This window comes from Lagopus leucura, unplaced genomic scaffold, assembly GCF_019238085.1.
Source record: "Lagopus leucura isolate 7727_CA_CO unplaced genomic scaffold, USGS_WTPT01 Super-Scaffold_100039, whole genome shotgun sequence".
In the NCBI taxonomy this organism is placed as follows: domain Eukaryota; kingdom Metazoa; phylum Chordata; class Aves; order Galliformes; family Phasianidae; genus Lagopus; species Lagopus leucura.
In genome coordinates, this window is record NW_024962288.1 from 1,139,867 (window position 1) to 1,163,577 (window position 23,711).

Consider the following 23,711-nt stretch of genomic DNA (forward strand, 5'->3'; position numbering starts at 1 on the left):
TTACGTTTGTGTGACTTCCTGATTTATACAATACGCTTCATGCATTGCTGTAGGCAGACAAACAATACAAACTGTAGTTAATGTTAACAGAAAACATATATATTCTGTTCTGTCAGCCCACAGGGACATGCATACCCGTGCAGCACCATATGTGGGGATGGCAGCTGGTACAGAGCCCTGGGGCCAATGTGCTCACCCAGCTGGAAACCTCGGGGTACTGGAAGAAAAGGGACTTTATGGCTGAGTTTATGTAAAAAGAAAAAAAATCTCTTTGCATTTCATTGCAGGTAAAATTGGAGAAGTAGGATTAGAAGTATTTTGATATCTTACTTATTTTTATGAAAATGCCTGTTAGACTGAGACCCAAAGAAAAATGCTATTAGGTTAAGCAGCTTGCTGCACAAGCAAGTGTTCTGCATCTTTTAGAGAAGTTCTTACAGATATCCTTGTGTCTCTCTAAAGTAGCTGGGAATGACTTATTCTTTTAAATATTTGGGGATCTTGAGTTCTTCGGTCTGAGTAGCTTCATCATTTCTTTAGCAAGGGGTGCCAGGAAGCTGGTGGGTTTCTGAGAGCACTGTGACTTAGCAGTGTTGCATTCCCTCCTCAGTGCCGTCAGCCTGGTAGCAAGAAGTAAAATAAGAGAAACTGTGTTGGTGGGCTGGAGGTTTGTTGCGTGAATCCTGGTTAGCAGATGGACACTTTTGAATGGACTTGGATATTCTGCTTTGTTCGGAAGACTTGGAGCTGATGTGGTGCAGGATGAGTCCTGTATGTGGGATGAGGGTTGGAGCTTTCTAGTGCCAGCAAAAGCAATTAATAGTAATGATATTCATTACATGTTCATTATATAACGTGGTTTGTTCTGTGAAACAGACTGCTAGAGAAGAAGGATGAAAATAGCAGCTTTTAATTTCAGAGGGCTGAGCCTCTGAAGGCTGCACCCAGGAGGGAAGAGAAGCTCCTTAATTCCCTGCGCTCTGACCCAGGCAATGTGCAGTGGGAATGGTGCTCTCTGGGGTTTCCCTGCTGATGCCATCCCAAGTGCTGACACTGGGGAGTGTTTTGGCTGTGCCCCTCTATTCCCCTGTTGTCCATCTGGGATGGCTCCTGCCTTCAGTACCCCTGCTGCTGCTTGGCCTTCTCCTTTCCTGCTGACATGGAGCGGTGGCTCTCTGCTGCTCCTCACAGGTAGTTGCTGTGGGGTTTAGGAGGTGTTTGGAGCTTGGTCACACAGCACACCTCAGTCTGCCTGTGGGTGTTATTGCTTGTCCTCATGAGTTGAGTAGATCTGTGCATAGAGCCACCTTGCGTGCCTGTGTGCACCTGGACTCAATGCATAATTAATTGGTACAAATACTTGAGGTAGGTAGGGTGTTATGTATACTTTGAGTATCTGCTGGGCACTGGCTTGCTGGATGTCAGGCTTTGTTCCAGAGGTGGCTGGGAGCAGTTGACGAGGCTGAGTAACAGAGCACAGCGTGAGAGCAAAGTGCTGCCAGGCTGATCTTCTGCAAGGCCTCCTCTGCTTCTCCTTCGCTCTGTTACAGCAAAGGGCTCTGAGCACAATGGCTAACTGCCCCTTCTCTTCTTTTGTTTCCAGATGGGGACGGTCGGAGACTCAAAGGAGCCATCCAAAGGAGCACAGAAACAGGGCTGGCTGTGGAAATGCCCAGCCGGACCGTGCGCCAGGCCAGCCACGAGTCCATTGAGGACAGCATGAACAGCTATGGATCGGAGGGAAAGTAAGTCACTGAAAGTGGGCTGGATGATTACTTGCAAGGTGCTCTGCTCTTGTACCTGTTAGTTTTTTTTAGATGTGTGTGTCTGACTTGTTTATGCTGCAGTTGCACTGCCCATCCCATTAGAGCCGAGCACATTGCTCCCTCTTCCTGCATAGCTGGCACATACTCCAGCTGTTTATATACTTTTTAAAGTGTCCTCATTATTCTGAGCTGAAGCTGATACCCATTACTTTTAACGGCTCTGCCTTTAGAAGAATAATTCAGGGTGAATAGCTGAGGCTCATTACCGGTAAATAGATTATAAGCCAGTAGTCTTCAACATTGCGTGGTAGCTCTCTGTCTCCCCTATTGCAGAATACGTTTTTGATTTGGGAAACAAAAGTGTGCTGAGGTGATGAAAATGATGCAAGTGACAAAACAGTGACTCTGATATTAAAGTTTAAGAACCATATTTACAAGTTCTTGTTGAAGAACTTTTCTTTTGGATTTGAGTAGTGTCCTAAAAAGTGTGTTTTAGAACCAGGTTTTAACCACAAGAAGTTACGACTCACTTTGTTGCATTTGTAACTGAATGCAAAGCATCAGGGTTCAGAACTTCAGGAACTGCCTTGTCTTTAGTTCCATTTTCTGTATTTCCATTATTTGAAGCCATATATGGAAATTATCATCATTTGATTATGATGGCCATTCATGGGAATCTTGGAAGTGGGGAAAAAAATACCATAAAACAAACCAGTATTAAAAAAGGGTAGGCAATATGTATCGTATGGTTCCATGTTTCTGGGTATGAGACCAAAATGTTTATACACCTAAAATGTGTTCTGGTTAAGTCTGGTGCCATGCATGGCTTCACTCTGTACACGCTCTTGAGTTCTGTGTGATATTCCATGTACACTGTACTGCTAGAATACCAGGATAGACCAAAGGCTCCCTCAAATAATTAATGCAGTTCTGGTGTTAAATAAGTAACAGGCTGTAAATTAAGAGATACTTTCTTTAGCTTTGGAAGTAGGCTAATCCTGGAAAGGCATCACAGGTCTGTGCTGAAGGTTGGAAATAGTAATGAGGCACAGGCTGCGATAGCAATCTTGTCGCTCTGAAGCCATGATGTACTTTATCTCTTCAGTGAGCTGTTGTCTCGGGGGATATATTCCATCTACACCACCACAGTCCTGTGGCTTGGAGTTCTGCTTCTGCTCTGAGATTCAGAGGATTAGTGATTAAGTTCGGTCCCTTGGCACTGTGAGGCAAGAATCTGCTTTCGTGCAGAGTGAAATATTTTTCCCTTTATATTTACATTGCTTGTCCTTCAGGGAAGGGTATTCTTTCCTGTATCCTGTCCTTGCATTTGCTGGCTTTTTTGGCTGGTCGTTCCTGGAGAGAAGATATTTCTGCCAATACAGTGCTGCACCCATACAAACACCCTGAAGGCAAGCAGCACGTAGCTATCAGTGTGGCAGAGAAATCCTGCATTGCAATCCAAATGTCTTTATTAGAACACGTCTGACATTTGGTATTCAAGCCTCAAATTCTGCTGGAGCATCCTCACCAGCCCCTGCGCTGGGGTGGGCTGCTTCCTGCTCTTGCTTCTCTGAAGTGTGTGATAAGGGATTCCTGGATGCTTTGTTCAGGTGGGATAATTGATCTTGGAGAGCCCGTGGGAACTGTGGCTATCAGTCTGAGCCACTGCTGATAACAAAGGGCTGTGAGTACAAAGAGCTGAGAGCACCCTGTTCTCTTGGAACGTGGAGGGAGGGGATTTTCTTTGCTTTTTTTTTTTTCCTGTGGCAAAGAAAGGAAGTGTTTGGGAATAGCTTCAAGGGGCAAAAATGTATTCTGCTGAATCAGACTTCTCTTGGCTTCTCCTGTTTGCTGTAGATGCCTTCCCAGGGAAGTACAATGAAGATTCATATGACTGTTAGCTGTGGCAAGTTTATTTTTTTTCACTGCTGGTTTTTGACTCATGCAGATAGTCCTAGGCCAGGGAGCTTTTGCTGGTGACTGTTAGAAACCTGATCTTCAGCAGCACGAGGTTACCCTGGTTCTTCCTACCCGTTTACCTCTTTGGTATGCGCACAGAGGGAAGAAGATGGATTCAAAACACTGTGTTCCGGAAGAGCTTGTTTCCAGAGTTCATTGTTTTCCTGATCCTCTTCATTTTAAGGACTAAATGACAACTCCCGAACGTGATCCACTGAAGTGATAAACATTTCAGTAAAACTTTGCTACCTGCTCTCTGTCAACCAAGACAAGACTGAGTTCTGTCATGTTCACTTGGGCTGGCTGCAGCTAGCTCCAGCTGCTCTGTTGCAGAGCAGAGAATCGCAGTCAAAGAACTTCATATACTGCATGATTTTGAGCAGCACTGCTTGCAGTGTGGTTGTCATAATTTCGTAATGCATGAAATCTGGATCATTGTATGGAAAGACCTTGTATAGGGATATACTTCTCAGATATGGTAGGCCCTCCTTCAGGAAAATGCTCATCTCAGGGTGTGATCCAAAGGCTGAAGTATGTGGAAGGTTAGCTGATCTGCAGGATGGAGCTGGAATGTGAGCTCATACAGCACACCAGAGAGCTGATGTCAGTGCACTGCTCCATTGATTGTTTTTTTTTTTTTGCAGTTCAGAAAAAAATTTCCCCAAGCACATTACTCAGCTTTTATCCTGCACAGTAGTTGTGCACTAGTATAGGAAATTAATATAATAAAGCTCAATGTGAGACCTTATAGAAGGGGAAAGTGATATTTATTTCAGAGAAACCAATTTTCAGTCATTAAGGCTTCTAGATTTCTCCCCCTGGCTCAATGTGCAGGCGCCAAGCCTCGTGTATTGGTGTGCTCTGCCAGCCTGGGTTGCGTGCTGCAGGGACCAGGAACACCATCTGTCTCGTCCTTACTGTGGCTTCTGAGTTGTTCTTTCCAACAGACTATTTCTTGGATGGCTTTCTTACACTTTCTAGGACTTGCATCTTACTGTGGCGTGATCTTTCAGCTCGGAGTCTTACTTTCTTCATCCTCCACAGATCTCACATAGGTATCTCCATTCAGAATTCGTCCAAACCATCCCTTGTACTGGGTACAGATTTCTGCAGCAGTGTTTTCAAAGTACATATTTAGCAAATTGCATAAGAGGGCAGCTCCCCATGTAACATGTGCCTACCAGGCAGTCCCATGGCAGCACCGATATCACCACAGGGAAAGAATTCAGCAGAGAAGAGTAACTCTCAAATATACCTTTGGGATTCAGCAGCTCTGTCCTAGTTCTTGCACAACCTACATCTTGTTTTGGCTGAGTTTTGTTGCAGCTGCACAAGACATTCAGAAAGCAACAAGCTTCACAAGACATTCAGATTCTGGACTTGTGTAGAACTTATTCCTGCCAACCACTTTTCTTTCTGAAAATGCAGCAGAAAGACAAAAATGGGCCTGTAACAAAAGGCTGCTAGCTGCTGTGGTCCCTAATACATGCTACTTGTCAGGTTTTTTTGTTCTTGCTGGCTGCTGCAGAGATGATTAACTTACAGAGAGCTGAGGTGACATTTACCTTAGAAAGGCCCAGCAGGTGAAGAGAGCAAAAACGTTGAGGTCTGTTCTTGTAATTGTTGAGATGAGCTTGCCTGTCCAGCAAGGAAGCTTCTTGTTAGCCGCATCATTGCCCTTTTTCCCATCACAAGATTACCTTACCTGCTTCTCCTGCAGCTGCTGTGGTGTTGGGCTCAAGGCAGTCTGTGCTGGGTGTGGGCATCCTGTACCTCTTGCTTGTGTTCTGGCTCTTGATGTGCCTGTAAGCCACAGCTTGTTCTGGTTTTCCCTTGAGTGCTTGTGAGGGAGCAGTCCCAATGACAACTAGTTTCTGAGCTGCCTGCCTTTGTCTGCTTTACTATGAAGCAGGAACCAGAAGGAAGCTGGAGACGGCACTGATGTGCCTTGTGCCTTACCTATCCCCTTCAGATTTGCTGTCCTTCACCCAGAGATCAGCACTGGTACCATTGTTACTCCAAAAGCAGAGGAATGCTTGATCCCTAAAAGCACCATCTGAATTATTCATGTTGTAGCTATTCACTGACATCCTCTTTCTTGGTGTTCATAGCCAAGGGACTTCTAGTCTCTTTTATGACAAATTACCTTTAGGGCTCTTCTTTTATCTGAGTCTTTTAAAAGAAATGTGTTGTTAATACATTTCAGGCTGTAGGATACCAAGACTCCGAGGTCTTAAGCTGGAAATCAGGGAAGGCAAGGAGAGTTGTTTCTGTAGCATCCCAATAAGTGAGTGAGCCTGTTCAACAGCAGCAGATCCTTGTGCTGTTCAGCTTGACCAGTATGGCTCAGAGTGGCTGTGCCCCTAATGTCACAGGGCTGAATGCATGGAATCCCACCTGCAGTGACCAGAGGACAGGTGGCAGTGGGTGTCTTTTATTGAGCACGGCTGAGACAAGCTGTGGAACTGGAGCTTGCCTGGCAAGGTGGGGAAGGAGTGGGGGAGGCCTTGGTACACTGTTCCCTGCCTCATTTTTCTAGCACAGTTTAAGTGGCAGAATTCATGCAGCAGACGGAAGCGCACACAAACGGAGTACAGCGTGTTACTGCACATAAGACAGTACGTCACAGTGCTAAAAATGTTCCAGCGAGTGGAGTGGCTGGGAGAGAGCAGAGCTTGTTGGGAGGCAGAGACGGAGCTGTCAGGCTGAGCAGAGCTGCGTGGTTGGTGCTGCGAGCTCCACGTCAGGTACTGCGGGGAGAGGTGCTCTCACAAGCCTTTCACAGCCAAAGCAAAGGCTCCTGCAGCACTCACATCAATTTTGACAGCATACGGGGCTGTGTGCCCGGGCTTGTGGCACTCAGGTGTGCACTGCATTAATAATTCCTGATGTGTACTGGACGTGTTGTAAAGGCAGGGGCAGGGGATGCTGAATTAACCAGTTCTGCCTTCTTCCTTGTCTGGCAAACAGCGATGTGGCTTTTGTGTGTGATAGATGCAGTTTAGGAGAGCTTAATGTGCAGTGTGGATGATTGTGATTGTTAGACAGAACGTTCCTGCTTCCTAAAATTGGAGTTCTGATGCCTTTTCTCTTTCTGTTCAGATAAAATAACTGTTGAATATATTATCATTCTCAGAAGAGTCTGTATCTCAGTTTCTTCTGGATGAAGCGTGTCTTGCTGTCCCAGATTTTTAAAGACACAGCTGAGGGCCATCCTCATGCAGGGGATGTTGGATGTAGTGAATCTGTTCATCCAGCCGTGCAGGTTAAGCCACAGCTGCATATTCAGTTGTGTGGCTGTGTTCAGGCAACATGTTTATTGATCACCACTTTGTGTGCTAAAAAGAGGAAAAATTGTTTTAGAAAATACTTAGGAGAGTTATGCTTTCTGAAGCCCAGCAGTGCCCAGGGCCCAACCAAACTCCATGTCAGTACTCAGCACAGAGGATGGAGCTCTTCTTTAAAAGTAACTTCTATAGGTCTGGGCTGACAGCAAATATAGGCGGTTGTGTGGACAGTGTGAATAAATGGTGAAAAGCACAAGACAGAGCGTTGTCTTCTGAAAGGAGCTTCTGGCTTCACAAGTCCCTACATGGCTGAACTGGAGCAGCGCAGTGCCAAGGAGTCAGTGTACAAGTGAGATGGAAAGAGTTATGAGGATTTGGTCCAAGGGAGAGGGCACAGCATTGTCTCAGAATACCCTTATTCTCTCGCCAGAGCTCCCTGGCAGCAGGGCCTTGCACCCATCTGCAAGGTCAGTTCCTTGCTCTGCATTTCTTTGCACAGCTGTAGCAGCTGCTATGTGGCCAGCACAGGTTGGTGCATGTGAGACCAGTCCTGATGGCTTGGAAGTGAGAGTTCACCAAAAAAAATATAATAATTCTATCAAGAGCTAAGGAAAGGAAATAGACTGTCTTGTGCTTCACATTGATAACTCAGAAATGACGTTGAGGGCTGATAGGAAAGTGGTTGGGAAGGAAAAAGTGAAGCAAAGCAAAGGGACAAGCTGTCTAGGGAGAGAGGTTTTCAGAGCAGGTGGGTGAGTGGCCATAAGGATGTACATAAGCTGCTATGGCCTTAGGGCTGGGTGAGGACCTGCTGACCTGTGGAGGTGCTTCCCTATCCTATTCCATACAAGTTTTTCATGGTCTTGACAAGCAGATTCTGCAGCCATCTGCAGCAGCACAGTGTAGTACCTGGCATACAGAATCCCAGAAGCAATTTAAAAATAGATGTAGAAAAGAGGTCAGACAAACTGCACGTGGACAAAGAGAGAAATTAATGATACATTTTCCTTAGACATGTCTGTACGCCGTGTGCTCTGCATGCCGACGTGCAACCAACAGTGGTGGGGTGAGCTGCAGTGGAGCCACAGTTGCAGTAGGAAGGAATGAGCACAGGTACTCTGAATTTTCCTTCTGCTCTTTCTTTTGAGGTCAGCGTTGTCCGTGAAAGTGTTCAGATCCTGAATTTCATGTAACTCATTCTCTATTTGAGTACATGTGAAGAAGAGCAGCGTGCTGTGGAGGATCCGACTGCCTGATGGTTTGTGTGTGCCAGGGAAGGGCAGCCCTGGAATGGCTGCTACCTTAAAAGAGCAGCAGCTGGCAGAGAGCCTTTCAGCCACTCTTACATTACTCTGAAGAGGACAGGTTTCACATGCCCTGACCTAACACAGGAGCACGGTCTTCACAAACCGCTGCACGGATTTCCTAAATAATCAGGATTACGATGTTGCACTTAACAACTAAACGAACAGAAAGGAAAAACCGACATCTGGCCAACCTCAGCCCCAGTCTGATAAGTGTTTCCCAGCAGTACCGGTGGTGCTTGCAGGGACGTTTCTCAGGCGGGCAGGGCGGTGAGCGATGCGCTGGGCTCGGGGCTCGCACGCTGCAGGCGCGGCCCGTGCCGGCCTTGGCTCCTGGCTCCCTCTCGTGGCTGTCCGAGCGGCTGCAGAGCAGCTCCTGGCGCTCTGTCCCGGCTCGGTCTGCTGCCGGTGCTGCGATGTTTGAGGCACGATTCGTGGCGTGCTCTTAGAAATGGCCATCCATGCATCTGGAGCGGATTTTGCAGCCTGGGCAAAATCAGCCTCGAGCTGCGTGCAGAATTAATGTTATTGCATGTTCTGCCTGTGCTGCTCAGCGCTGATGGGCCCGGAGACCCCAGCTTCCGTCACTCTCTGAGTGCTGCTGTGGTGCTGCACTCCTTGCTTGGCCCCTTTGCCTGCAGCCAAGGACTTGTGCAAGTTCTCCAGCACACTGCCCTCTGCTTGTCCTTGATACCCAGCAGGTCGCCCTGTCCTGCCCACACCTCCAGGTCAATAACCAGAGTCACATTTACTTAAAACCAATTCTACAGCCAAACCCGTTATCTTTAACTTCATTAAAATAATTCCCAGTCAGCTGTGACAAAGCAGAGCCCATGAATCATGATTAGTGAAAGCAGAGGGCTGGAGGAAATTAATTAATTTCTTGCCTGTTCAAAAGGCTGTGCTGTGCTCGCTGAGTGGAGGCTTTGTGCCCTTTAGACAAAAGGCTGACGGTGTCACCTGTTAATCTTCTTGGTGTGCTGCTGATGGGTCTGGAGCAGCAGCCCTGTCCTCAGGGCCATGCTGGATATGACAGTTGCTACCTGCAGGTCAGCTGCAGAATGCTGCCTATTTGTTCCTGCAGCTGTTTTTAGCAGCTCTTTTTATGTCAAGATAAATAAGGTGATCCTGGTGATAATCAGGTTGCAGCATTTTCCACCCCTTCAGGTGGAGTGTTTTTGGGGGAAGGAAGAGTGAGGTGGTGGGGAGGGGGGAGTGCTTTTAGTGATGGGACCAGAAGAATCCCATGGTCTGACTTCTGGACAGTGGAACAGAAGAACATGAGATGTAGCAGCAGGGAGGGCTCGGGGGAGCACCAGGGCTCAAACACCTCAAAGAAGTCCTGAAGATGCCTAGAGCTCTTTTCCTCCCTCCAAAAAAGCAGATGAGTGAATGGGGAAGGTGTTGCACAGACCTCTGACTGCATGAGGCCTGGTCCCCCCACCCACCGTCCCAGCTTTTCACTGGACATTGACAGACAGAACTCACCGGGCTCTTTTGAGCATCCTAAATTTAGCTGATGCAGCTTAATGGTTCCTGCTGGTTTTTCTTCACATGCATGCTATGTTTCTGCAGTTTTGTTTTTCCTCTCTCCTCTCCAGGGAGCAGCAATAGCTTTCTTGGAGGTGGCTTATGATTTTTCCAAACAGAAATTGCTTCCATTCCAGGGTTATTGACAATAACCAAATATACATCCTGGAATTGCTTAGAGCCAAGGAACCTGATTTAAAGCTGCTGCTTCAGATGTCTAATAAAGCAGCACTGCAAAAGCTCAATGCAGCATACGAGGCAGTCCCACCACATAATGGTGTGATCCATTAAAGAATTCCCTGCATCTTCCTTTTCCATCCAGATATAACAACATAAGGGAACATTAACTGTCTGATGTAAAATTGAGTTTCATGCAGTGCTGTTAAAGCCATTAACTGGGGCTGATAGCCGAAACGCTGGAGTCTTTACCTTGGTCTTTGTTTTTAAATGGGCCTTTTCCATCCCTCTAAGGTTAGTCCCCGTGCTGGGACACAGCAGCATCCTCACCCATCCTGGTGCTCTTTTGCTTGAGCTGCAAATGGAAAATGGTGTTTCAATGAGTGCACTTCTCCCTCTGAGTCCCCACAGCAGTCACTGGCCAGGCTTCACTCCACAGCCCTGCCTTGAGGTCAGGGAACTTACAGAGAGAGACCTGTACCTTGTGCTTCTGCAGATCTGGGCTTCTCTCAGTCCTGTACTTGCTCTCCATTCTCCTCATCCCAGGCATCTTGTTAATGAGATGAGCATCTGTTAGGAGCATGACAGTGAGCGTTTTCCTGAGTGCAGTGCATTCTCTTGCCAGCTTGTTATTTACGTGCTTGCTCAGGTCATGTATTCCCTGGGGTAGGAGTAAGACCTAAGGCTTGTCCATTTATCTTCCATGAATTGAAGAGGATAAAGAAAACATTTACCTTCTGGCTGATAGTCCATTCATCTCTGTCTGAATCTTATGTCTTTCCCTGTCAGATCTCCTTTTCCTGAATTATTCTGGATTCTCTCTAAGCACAACTTTTCACCCTTTCTTGACCCTCTATGGACAGTTCAGAATGCCTGGGCCAGCAGCTTGTGGAGCCTCACTGGGCTCCATCCTGTATGGGCAAATCATAGGCTTGTAGCCTCCTGGCTGCAGGCTGCTCTGTGCTCCCCATCGCATTTCCCTGTGCGTGCAGATGCAGCAGTGCTGGGGGTGGGTGTCTGTGTGCAGTCCTCACCAGGCCCAGCAGCTTTGGGCTGTGCCCTGTGCCTAGGAAAATTCTGGCTGTTAGCACGAGGCCATGAGCCACCCCGTGAAGCTGTCAGCGTGTCCCACTGCTGCCATGTCCCTCCTGTCACACATGCAGCATGATGCTGAGGTCTGTGCCTGACTTCCTCCTTCATCACATGAATAAATAAATATTCCCAGCAGGATTGAGCCTGGATCTGCGCATAGCTAATGAGAACTGAAATCTCAACCTGAAATTACCACTTTTCTGGATGAATGGGGTTTAAAATAATGCTTTGAATGTCTTTTAAATGGAAGTGGCTCTCAGCGGGGGAATGAATGGATCTTTGTGGCTGTGTGCAGCCTGCAGTGCCCAGCCTGCCCCAAAGGCGGGGCTGCGCCTGAATTCCATTGCTGGGGTAGGTTGGAAGGAACACATGGCTCTCCTCTCTTTTCCCTTCTGAGAAATGAATTCCAGGAAGCGATGAGCTGGATCAGCGTGTGGGCAGTTGCCCCCTCTGAGGCCACTTGGCAGAGTGCAGGGCTGCAGTTTGCGTCACTTCCACATGCAGCAGCTTCCTGGGATGCAGCGTGTGAGTGCGGCACGGTAGTGTGGGTATCCCTGGCACAGACTGATGGGCAGCTGTGTCATGGCTTGGCAGATGCCAGCAGGGCAGGTGTGGGTGTTTAATGAGGGCTTCTGGCCTTCTCCTTGCCATTAGCACCAAGTGGGGCAGCAGGTTTTCCAACAGCCCATAATACAGCTGCGTAAATCAGCGTGCCGCAGGGTCTGACCCTTTTGCATTGCCTCATCTGTGTCCTGAAGTCATGGCTCAGAATGATGCCTGATGAATAGAGCTGAGGGCTGTGTCCTCTAACAGCTTCTGCTTTGCTGCTGTTGCTGAAGTAGAGGTACTGCTGGCATTTGAGGTTGCTGTGCTTTTAGCCTTGAACCAGGATTTGGGTCCTCATGACTGCTTCAAAGATGATCAGGGAAGCAGGTGGGAAAACCATGCAGTGAGTGTGATGGGTGATTCTGGTGCTGAGTGGTAAGGAGTGAGGTCCTCTTGTCAAGGATGGTGCACTGTTCTGCCTGTGAGAACTCAACAGGGAATTCACTCCCAAGGGATTGATGTCAGCAGCCTTGAGCTCACATCTGAACACAGCTCTAGACGTGTTAATTAATTCCCAAAAATGAAGGTTGGGAAAGGATAGCTACCAAGAGAGTTCCTATGAACTACGCCAGAAGCTGCTTAGATAACAGTGCTACCTGGAAGAGGTGACAGGCTGCACGTGAGTCTGAGATGGCAGCGATTTTCCCTTGTAGACAAACATGTATTCAACAACTGCTGACTGCATCCAGTACTGTTTGTGTTTTTTTTAATACAAGGAAAGAGATTTTAAATGCATCCCACCTAACTAAACTGCCTTTGAAATCACTGAGCTTTGCAAGAGAAAAGGCTTTTGTAAATGTTATTCATGCGAAAGATGTCTTAAATCAGGCTCTTTAGTTACACCAAGTTGCTTTAAAATGCAAATTAACCACTTGCCAAAACCACTTTCTTTTGCAGCTTAAATTTCAGTGGAGTCCATCTGGCATCTGCTGGGCAGTTCAGTGACTTCCTGGGCAGCATGGGTCCTGCACAGTTTGTTGGGCGTCAGACCTTGGCCACCACCTCGATGGGTAAGGAACACCAAGATCTTAGATGGCTTAAATTTAGTATTGAACAGACCACTCCTACGAGCCTAATAATGTGTCCAGCATCTGCTGTTCCACCACTCCTCCGCTCCATTTTTGTGTGAAATCAAGTAAGCTTGGCTGCAAGGTTTTGCTGATGGCTGCTAATATGGCATCAGCAGGGGAGCGCCAGCTTCGTACTTTGCTCTGTCAGATCCGAAAGTCACAGACTAAGTAAAATGCAGCGAAAAATCTGAAAACATCCTATGCATTTTTCTAGCCCAGATGCAGAGCCCAGTGCTCTGTAGAGATGTTCTTATGACACACTACAACTGCATTTTCTGAAGCAGCCTGCAGCTCTAATATTGCGGTCTGGCAGAAATTGGAGGTTAGCTGCAGCCAAAGAGTGTGAGACTGAGTCACCAAAGCTGTGCTAGGAGGCTGTTAGGAGGGAATTAGAGACTGTTTTTGAAAATGTGGGTTTGAGTCACTGCAGAGCTACTCCAGAGTAACACAGGAGGAGATCAGGCACTTAGGGCCTACAATTTGACACAGCTCATAGCAGGGGTTGTTTTTTTAACATTTTATCAGCCCGCAGATAGATTGCTTTGAAAGTGTTCTGTCTGTTTTGACATTTTGGTTTAGGGGACGTGGAAATTGGCTTGCAAGAGCGAAATGGGCAGCTAGAAGTGGATATCATTCAGGCTCGAGGACTCACACCAAAACCCGGCTCCAAAACACTGCCAGGTAGTGTGCTTTGACCTCCTCAAATACTTCACTGAGCCCCAGCTTCCTGCAGTGCTTGCAGAAAGGGGTACTGTTGATTCTGCTTGGCTTCTGTGAGAATGAGCAGTCTGTTTGTCATATTGAAAATAAGGGTGGTTGAGTAAATTGTGTGCACTGCTGCAAATGCCTTCTTCAGAAATAGGAGACACAGCACTCTGCCTTTTCAAAATTGAGCATTGAGGTTTGTTCATATTTGTAACTGTATTTGTTTTTTTCCAGCTGCTTACATCAAAGCTTACCTGTTAGAGAATGGCGTGTGCATTGCGAAAAAGAAGACAAAAGTGGCTCGCAAATCATTAGACCCTTTGTACAATCAGGTGTTACTGTTTCCTGAGAGCCCCCAGGGCAAAGTATTACAGGTAAGAGACTGAGTCTCAGGTCTGCCCATCTCCCTGTTTCATCTGTTCTGGAACATACTGTGTGTGGCAAAGAATCTAGATAAGTAACATAGAGGAGGAGAAGCCGATGCTTTCATTGAACTGGATGCACTCGATCTGAACATAACAAATGAAAAGGAAAAGCATTGTTTTATACTCAAACTTTATTATTTGATACCATGCCAGGTAACGTGGACGCTTACCAGGAGAAGGTTTTAGTTTTGTTTCCAGTCAGGAAACGAGTAATGTCTATAGATAGTAAACAGCCTTGCAACAGAGGTTTTTTTCTGTGTTTATTCAGAGCACTCTGCTTTGGCCTTCACCCAGTCACATACCCTGCCTGTTTCTACCTTTTTCTTACACTGCCATACATCTCCTGCCATATGCTCTCATTTCCAGTTCTGTACCTGTGTTTCCAGGGCAGAGAGTGAATTCTACTGTTAATCCATACTTAAGTCATTTCCGTGACACAAATCCTAGCTAAAATTCACTGGAATTACTGATGTAATTAATCTGTGAGTTTCTTTTGCTTACCTCCACTCACATATGAATTGCCAGCTGATTTTCAGGATCCTTTTTAGTGAACTCTTCTCCATTTATCTTGGTTGGAAGCAGTTTTCCCTATTGAAGCTATAGTGAACTTTTCTGACTGATACATGGGTTCTGGCTTGGTCTGGATTTCCTTACCTGCAGCCGTGCTGTTGAGTGGATCTTCACCTTGACTTCTCTGTGGACCACAGCATGGTCTTTGTGCTGTGCTGCCACAAAGAAGATGGAAGCAAGGCTGAGGTACCTAAAAATTAGCTCATGAAAGATCTTGAAGGTATTAAGAACTATGGATTTTATCCCCAGTAGGGTTGGAAAGCTCAGTATGAAACGTAATATTTGTCTCCATTTCAGAGACGTGAGCAGCATTTTTCAGGTAGGGTCTCCCATAGAATGCCCAAGGTGAGTTGGCAGAGCACAGCTGTCTCTGGAAAAGGTCTCATGGGTTCCAGTGCTGCCTGTCCTGGGGCACCACTTCATCATCCAGCACTCGGCCATGCCTGAGGGTTCTCATGAGTCTTTGCCTTGACCTTACCTTTACAAACAGGCCTTGGTCATAGAACAATGAGAAATGCTGCCATGCTGCTTTGCCACTTAATGAGAAATAGTGCTGCCTTCCCATGGGCTGTGGTACAGCAGAAACCAAGTAACAAGCAGCTGTGCTAAATGTCAGTATGTGGTCCTCTGTGAACCTCTCACCTGCTCCCCTAGCTGTGTCTTTGCCCTGGCAGCATTCCTGGTGCAGAAGGCAGGCCTGCTACAAGGGGGTTGGAGCTGTGTGTTCCTCATTGCAGTTCTTCTGTTCCATGCCCTGCTCCATTTGTGTCATTCAGTTTGTCTTCAGGACCAGTTTCAGTATCTCACTGCAGCTTGCAATGTCACACTGGAACTTAAACAGAATAAAATTAGGAGCTTGGTTCAGCTGCTGTGCCACCAGACCAACTTTCTGTAGTATCTTGCTCCATCCCATGCTGACCTAGAGTGATAATTTTTGGCTTTTCATTGACATTCATTGTCTCTCCTGACTCGTTTTGCTTAAAAATGTAATGTTCTGGTTATTCAGAGCCTAGGGGAAAGAATGATTAGCCAGAGATCAGCAGTCACCATCATAACCCATCATACTCATCCTCTCCTCTTCAGAACTCGGACTTGCTATGGACTCAGGCGTCACCTTTGTCTTGAGCCACATAGGGCCATTTGGTCACGTGCAGATCTCCAGCATGTCTAAGCCCATGACCCTCACTGCATCTGTTGTTCCACCCACCGGTCTCCATCGTGTCGTAAGTGTGATTCAGCTTTCCCTGCTCAACTGCCAGCTCTTTCATTACACCTTCCTCTGCATCTCCAAGCTTTTCTTGGCAGTCTGTTGTTTCCCCTGCATGCCACTTCAAGTGTGCCCCTTCTCCAGGTGAGTAACCACGTCTCCTTGCCATCTGCTGTGCACTACAAGGCTGAGTGCAGAAGTTAACTTGTATACTTTTGCTGTGTTGAGGCCAGTTGTTGTGCCAGGACTGGTTTGTATTGTGGGTGTTGGAGCTGCGGCTCCATGGGTATGTTGTGCATGTGCTTGGCCTACAGAAGTTGTCCTATTGAAGAAGAATGTTTCATCTACACATACATTCACTTCTTTTGTACGGGAAAAAAAAAAAAAAAAGAAGTCTGTTAATACTCAGATTAGTAAAACTGAGCTAAAAATGCAGGTAAAATGGTCATCCAGAACTTCACATCAGCAGCAGCCCAGCCTGTCCCTGTGTATGCCTGCATGGTGTAAACATTTACACCCTTCTTGGATTCTAGTAAAGCCCAGGGAAACTGGATACATAGGAGGAATACAGAATTGGTCAGACTGCTGCTTCCCAAGCAAGCATGCAAGCTTGTGGATTAACTGTGCTCCCCCTCTTATTTCTAAGGTGATAGTCTGGGGAAACTACGGCCGCATGGAGCGCAAGCACTTCATGGGAGTCGCAAGGGTCCTCCTGGAAGAACTGGATTTGTCAACTTTAGCAATTGGCTGGTACAAGCTCTTCCCAACCTCCTCAATGGTGGATCCCACTACAGGCCCGCTCCTGCGCCAGTCCTCGCAGCTTTCCCTGGAGAGCACAGTGGGACCCTGCTGTGACAGGTCTTAGTGAGTAAGGAAGGGGGAACTGCTTTTGTTTTTTAAACATGCTGTCAAGGTTTTGTTTGCTGGAACTCTGACCTCAAGCGCAATGCATGTTCAATCAGTTCTTGTGGAGCTGGAAGAGGAGGATAAACCAGTGACCTTAGACAGAAGACAAGGGGGAGGGTGCTGTACCCTCTCTGTCGGAGGAGGTGCCGTGGGGCATGAGTCCTAGTTGTCAAATTAGACATACACCTCTTGTTTCGCTTCTCACTGTCATTCTTGGACCCTTGTTTCAGATCAGCATTAACTCTGGAAAGTTGCAGCATTTGAAAATTCTGGGAGGAGTAAGGAAGGTGTTTTTCTTAACTGTGCATCTTCAAAATTTCTTAGGCAGATTCTTTCTCAAAGTACCTAAAAAATGCAGAGGCCAATATCTGACCTAGAAAGAGCAAGAGCAGAAAGTTTCAGAGGAAGCATGAGTTTTTCATAAGATCTTATGGAAAAAAGAAAGAAGAAAGAAACCTGTAATTCTTTCTTTAGTGTCAATTCCACATCACTGAATCACGTTCCCTGTAGCACTGTCATCGCTGTGTTTTCAAACTGTGCCAAATTACCAGCAAGTGTCTTTCCTGCATTACTTGTGTAACACTGCTGATGAAGCATACTTGGTGGGAGAGTAAGCGCCTGCTTAGGCCAGGCAGTTTGAACAGAGTTTGAGTTTAGCAGTCTAATGATCTGCAATTTTGCTCAGAAAAAAACCCCCAGACCACTAGAGGTGGGAGCTGAGCATCAGACTTGCAGCTTGAGATATGCTTTATCCCTTTATACCCTCACTTGTTACTCTGCGTCCTTCAGTCACTTCTTCTGTCTCCTGCTCTTCTTTCATCTCCTTTGTACCAGTACATATCTGCTGGAGATGCTGCCCTTCCTGTCGTGCTATTGACTGACCTGAAACGGGGCTGTTTTATTCTGCCGCAGGAGAGTGAGATTTGCAGGGGTGCAGAAGAAAGAAATTTGAGTCTGTCATCTGACAGGAAGGTGCTGAGAGCACATAACCTTCCTCATGGAAAGAAGGTTGCTTTAGGCACTCAGTAATACGCAAGCAATTCAGCATGTGCTGAAAGAAGAGATGCTGTCCCCAGAGTATGGAGCAGTAATGGGTGAGGAAGCTGAAGGCACAGTGGTCACAGCATGTTTATTTCATTTAAGTGCAACGTTAACTGGAAAGGAACATCGTAGGTGAACCTGTGAAGCACGTTCTCTGTCAGCAGAGTCATGTGCTAGAGAAAGGCAAGCTAGATCCTTCACTCAATTAAAATCTCTTCTTTGAAAACACTTACTATAAAAAATAACAGAGATCTCCAAAGATTTCCTGCTAATGGCTAGATTTTTTTCGTAATTCTTAATGAGGATTTGGTGATTGCACTTTCCAAATAAGCTTTGGAGATGTTTTGCTTTGTGATTTAGAAGTGAAGGTCCCATATCATGTTCAGGAGTGAGCAGATCCTCAGCCTCTCACTGAGGCACTCAGAGCATTTATTTCTGCATGCGGACCTCAGCTTTGTTAGAGTAAAGCATGACTGTAGAGTGGGTGGTGAGAGCAGTTGCTTTTTGATCCAAGCTTGTCTGTGGCGTTTTAAATCATTTTGAGGTAAATTTCGGAATAGGTACCAAACAAATAGGCCTTACAATAGTGTCTGTAAAAATGATATGATATAAAGGAGAGGGAAGGCGCAGAAGGGACATGGAATGAATGAATAGGTTTTTAAGTGGCAAAAGCCTCAGCATTTCAGATAAATCTCTTAATTTCCTTGATGAGATATGTCTCTGGCCTCTCGCTAATTATTTTTTCTAATCGTATTAGACAATTTCTATATATTAGCTGAAGAAAGTTTGTTGCATGCTGGTCAAACTATGTTGTGACGCTCATTTTTTTAAAGAAGCACATTTACTGTAATTCAAGTCAGCATCCTTTCCTCTTGGTATGTAGTGAGTACTAGGCAATATTGTACAATACATGTATGAACTAGAATAGATTAGGTAGATTTAGTGGTTTGTAGCACCGGATCTTTTAATAACTATGTCTTTAAGAGGACTGTGGGGAGCTGCGGGTTCGTTCCAAGCCTGGTCACCGAGAAACAGGGCTTCTGTTCTAAGTAGTGCTGAGCACTTCCTATTGGAGATTGTTTGACATTATCTCCTGGTAACAGCCGGTTGGTCATCTTTGTCCTCTGTCAGTAAGATGAATGCAACGTTGCAGTCTTTTATCCCCCCCAAAATTCCCTCTGAAATATTATTTAATGCCTGTCCATTGGAAAGCTCAGTTCTGCTATGCCTGGTGAATGCAACATGTCTCTAAATCCCTAAAAGTGCAGCAAGCTCATAGACAACCAGCGTAGTTAAAACAGGACTCCTCAATGCTGAGGAATGTCTTCCATTTATTTGTAGTCATTCTAAAAGTTTGTTGTCAGGGTTAGAGAAAAAAAAAAAAAAAAAACACCAAAAAAAAAACCCTCACCAAAAAAAGGCACTTTGCTCGTGTTGTTTTTATTAGCGTCCCGAATTCTGGATTTTGAGGTCATTTTAACAGTCTGCTTTGGGCTGTCTTCTTCTGCCTTGTTCCCTGGGTGGTGGTAGCCCGATTCTCCTTTGTGTTTGGAGTCACTTCCAAGTCCTGTTTCTCTGCAGTGAGTGAAGGTTGCAAGGTCTGGCTGCCAGGCATGGCAAGGTGATGCAGTCCTGGTGGTGCTCCTTTGTAAAGCAGGTGCACTCACAGGAGCCCTTCCAGGAGTGCCCTCAGGGCACGGTGTGTCAGCTCAGGCTGTCACTGTGCAGTACTGATGGTCTCAGTTCTTGCTCCATTCATGCCCATGATTCCTGCACTATGGCATATTGCAGTTGAAATGAAGTCTAGTTTTCCATCGATGTTAAGACTCCCAGTGTAGCATCCATGGCAAATCTTGATCTTGGAATGGCTTCTTTTTATAAAACCTAACCCCTTATTTCCCTTTGAATTTGACCTGTCAGTTTCTGTCTAAGGTGGTGTGATGTGCTGGTTGTGATTACTGGTGTGCTGGAGCAGTTTGCCAGGGTGGTGAGTGGCTGAAAGCTAAACTTTGGTCCCCTTTAGTCCTGATGGAGCTTTTTTCCTGTGTCTGAGCTGAGCGGTTAGTTATGATCAGGGAGAGGGAAAGAGCAGGAGACTTTTAACAAAAGCAAAAAAAAACCATCATAGTGTTTGTGGTCTGCAAGTGCTGATGAGAGATGAGGCTGAGGAGAGGTGAGTATCTGCCCCACACAGGGCTGGTTCCCCGCTCCTTCCTTGTGCATGAGATGCTCCATTCTAGTAGTAACAGGAAGGTGGCTTGCAGGAAAGAACTGGAGGCTGATCCCTGTTACCTCCATTATTGTTATGCAGGAAACAAAAGGGCTCGTGGTGCTGAGGCAGAGCCATCTCTCCCCACGTGGCCCAGCACACCGGAGCCCCACACACAGCTCTCGCTCCCTCGGGCTGAGCAGAACATGGCCACGTTTCTTCAGGCAGCAATGCGAATTCTCCCGGTCTCCTGGTGTTGCTTTCCCTTTGCCCCAGCACAGCTGGGATGCCATAGAGACAACACGAGATCCTCATTCTGCAGTTCAACACACGGGTCCTCACTGTGAGCCCACATCCACGTGGGCAGCAGAGCAGGGGCCCGCTGACAGTCAGCCGAGCACATCCCCGCTTCTTGGTGCAGGTTGCTGCACAGATCACTGCAGAATGATTTGCTCTGGATGATGATGTGCATTTAATGTTTCTAGCTACTGGATCCTTTATCTCTGTACTGTTCTAAATTGGCAGGTCTTCTGGAGTCAGAATATCAGGGCTCCTGTACAGGGGCTGTTTTTAAGACGTTGAGGCAGTTAACAGAATCTCAACCTAAGCATGTTTAGTAATGTTTAGACAGCAAGACAACTTTTTTATGAGACTCATTTTAAGTTAGTTTATTACATGCTGTTAGTAATATTTTAAAACAGGAAAAATATTTTTCTTTAAAGACAAGATGATGTATGTTTTTTAACAGATAGCATAATTTAGCATTTTGAGAAACGTCCAACGTCCTCGGTATGGAGTTTGCTCATTCTTTTGATTTCTGTGTTCCTCGTTATATTTTATCACCCCTTTTCCAAAAGAGGAGAGACGTATGTAAATAACCACCAGAAAAGAGTCCTACAGGAAATTCTGTTCAAACTGACCATAAAATTATTAGTAAATATTTGTCATTGTTCATTAACTCTCAGCTACTATTCGAGCCTTTGTTGAAAGAAATAATTGATGTTGTATTTTCAAGATGAAAACGACTTAGCTAGTTTTGTCATAATCCTGTACTCTGTATAAAAATCTTTTTATAAAGAAAGTCTAATAGGCTAACAAGCAATAATATATTCCATTTGGTGTGCACAGATTGTGACTTGCAGGCTGTAGTACATATTGTTGATACAGTTTATAATTGTCTTCAATCTTAACGACATCACTTTTGAAAAAGGTCTGTATTAACTTTGATTGTGAAACTGAAGATTGGGCTGTTGCCTTGTAAGAAATATTCATCGTGTAGACTTCTCTGTGAGTATATGTGCCCATTAACATGAAATCTCTTAGGTGAAGAATGAAGCAGCTGTAGGTGACTTCATACTACAGAGTTTAAAAATAGTTTCAATATAAACTTAATGACTGTTTCAAGCACCCTGTTTTTCTTAGGCTATTTAGTATTTGTAACTCAATGAGAACGGTTCCCACTGCCACTGTAGCCCTGATAAAGCAAAAAAGCCTTTGCACTCTGGGCTGCGTGAGTTCTGCCCATAGCTGCCTGTTTGCCTCGAGGCAGCAGGGGCAAGCTAAAGGGAGTTTATTTCAGAGCAGCAGATTGAACTGCTCTCATTTAAAGGCTTCGTGGGTTGTTTTGTCGATTTCATAGATGGCATTTGTCCATTTTGTTAGAAAATTCCACCCAAGGCAGCGAGATTGCACCTCCACAGAGGATCACGGGGGACTGACGTGTGAATGGGAGCGGGCTGTTCTGGCTGTCTTCAGAAAGCTGAGTGGTGCTGAGCTCAGCAGAAGATTTTTCTGTGGTGGTAGGATCAAGATACTGGATTTTAAGTCAGCTTTATCACTGTTGTGGTACCTAAAATCAAACAGCTTCGGAACAGCATCCCACTCAGTTGCCTGTGGCCCGTCTTTGCACTGTTCTCAAGGTTGCCACCTGCCAGCCGTGCAGCCGGTGGGCCACGCGCTCAGATGCTGGAAGCCCAGATGGGTAATGAGAGAACTAATTCACAGCTGATTGTGAAATGCTTGGAGGATAAAGAGCCATGTGAATGCAAAGTGCCATCAGCAGAGCAGTCCAGGGAAACACACGTGTTGTAGTTGGTGTCCGTGTGTGTGTGTGCAGCCAAGTGCCCCTGCCTGCAGGTCACCTGGGGCGCCTGCCGTGGCAGGACCTTCCTGCAGCCCAGCCACTCGCCCTCAGCAGCAACATCAGGCTCTGTCCTCAGGAGTCTCAGGCATACCCCACAGCACGGATACCTTCTGCCCTCCCTTCCCTTTGGTAGCTGCTCTTGTCCCAGAGGAAGAGAGGAATGGGAGAATTTCTTGTAGCATTTGGTTCTTTGCACTTTAGCAACCAAACGTGAGGAGGAGCCAGCACCAGCCCTTTATGGAGCACCAGCAAACAGAGGCTGAGACCTAATGCTTTTCCCTTCATGCCTTCCCAGGAGCTGAGATGGCAGCTAGTGCCATGTGTGCCCTGCTGAGCTGGGTCAGTGGGCAGCTTTGTGTTGATGCAGCACGTCAAGAATCGTGTGGCCCCCAGCTCAAAAAGGAGAAGGCTTTGTCCTGCAGGAAGGATGCGTGGACACAAGGCATGTGGGAGGGATGTTGGCAGGAACACTCCAACGTAGGACTCGGGGCACGCCTGCTGCTGGAGCCTGTTATGTGCTAATCCAGGGCTTGGTTTTTAGGTGCCTGGGCACCGTGGATTCAGATAGCTGCCCACAGGGCTCCAGATCCCACTGAACACAGTCTTTACATCTTGCAGCATTCTTTCCTTGGGACTATTGTTCCTTACCCAGTGCTGCTCCTTGGTCTCTGTTTTGGTGATTCTGTCTCCTGGACCTACAGCTGCTTTGAGTCTTATTTGGAGCAGATCTGTGGTGTGTGCCCTCAGCCACATGGCAGTGGGAGCTGCAGGCTGTTCTCTGGTTTGGGTGGCAATGGGACCCCAAGGTCCCAGCATAGTATGACTGTGGCCCTACCACCCACACAGGAACAAGCGTCCCAGCCACGTGTTGTGGCAGCGCTGAGCTCAGAGCGCAGGGTAGCTCCATGCCAAGTCTGGTTGGAGCTGGGGGCCTTTGTGGGCTACTTGCAGCCCATGCCATATGGTACAGCCAGCCAGGAGAAAGCAGGGACAGGAGGAGCTCTCTCCTGGCTTTTTCTTTCTGCTGCTCCCTGTGTACATTCTCCCTTCCCTCTTGACACGAGGCCTTACTCCAGCCCACAGGCCCGAGGCTGCCTGCAGCCCCTCTTTGCACTGCAGCGTCCATCCCATGCTGCTGGGCAGCCCGCAGAGCTGGTCTCTGTGTGGGGACAGGGCTGTCCTCCCAGCTGTCACCCTGCAGCAGGCTGTTGCCTCCGTGTGCCCCCAGGGAAAGCTGCTTCCATTGGGTCCAAACTTTTTACATCATCAGTTGCTCCAGAAAACAACAAACAATAGCTGGGCAGGGGCACCATGCAGTTGCTACTTCTCTCACCTTCCTGTAGGAGTGGGGGCCTCTCCAAAGCATTTGGAGGTTTTTAATGCTGCCCGCCGAGCTCTGATCCCACAGAGCTGGAGGGAACACCAGGACGGGCATTGTTGGCCTTGCTCCTGCCTGGGGGCTTTAAGGTGCAGGGCTGCCTTGGGTGGAAGCGTGGGACACCGACAGCGGTGCGCTGCGGCCGTGGGCAAAGGAGGGTTCTGCTGTACTTTTTTCCTGTCTGTAGGTTTTATTCAGATGATATGTGATGATCGAGTGATTTACAATTCAGTGTTAAGCTAATGAAAACGTTGATAATGGTGACAATAAAAACCTTTTTTTTTTCCTATGGTGTGTTGGATTACTTTAATCTAAAATTCAGCGGGCTCATCCATT

The 23,711-nt window shown here is 46.7% G+C and overlaps 1 protein-coding gene across 1 annotated transcript in view; it reads left to right on the forward strand.

The window, feature by feature from the left end:
* RIMS4 (regulating synaptic membrane exocytosis 4) overlaps nt 1-19,033 on the forward strand; it is a 45,946-nt gene extending 26,913 nt beyond the window's left edge. The window contains exons 2-6 of the mRNA XM_042883719.1: nt 1,604-1,745; nt 12,619-12,731; nt 13,371-13,472; nt 13,731-13,870; nt 16,345-19,033. Coding sequence (XP_042739653.1) covers nt 1,604-1,745; nt 12,619-12,731; nt 13,371-13,472; nt 13,731-13,870; nt 16,345-16,563 — 716 coding nt within the window. The 3' untranslated portion in view covers nt 16,564-19,033. The remainder of the gene's footprint in view (nt 1-1,603; nt 1,746-12,618; nt 12,732-13,370; nt 13,473-13,730; nt 13,871-16,344) is intronic.
* The last annotated feature ends 4,678 nt before the right edge of the window (nt 19,034-23,711 follow it).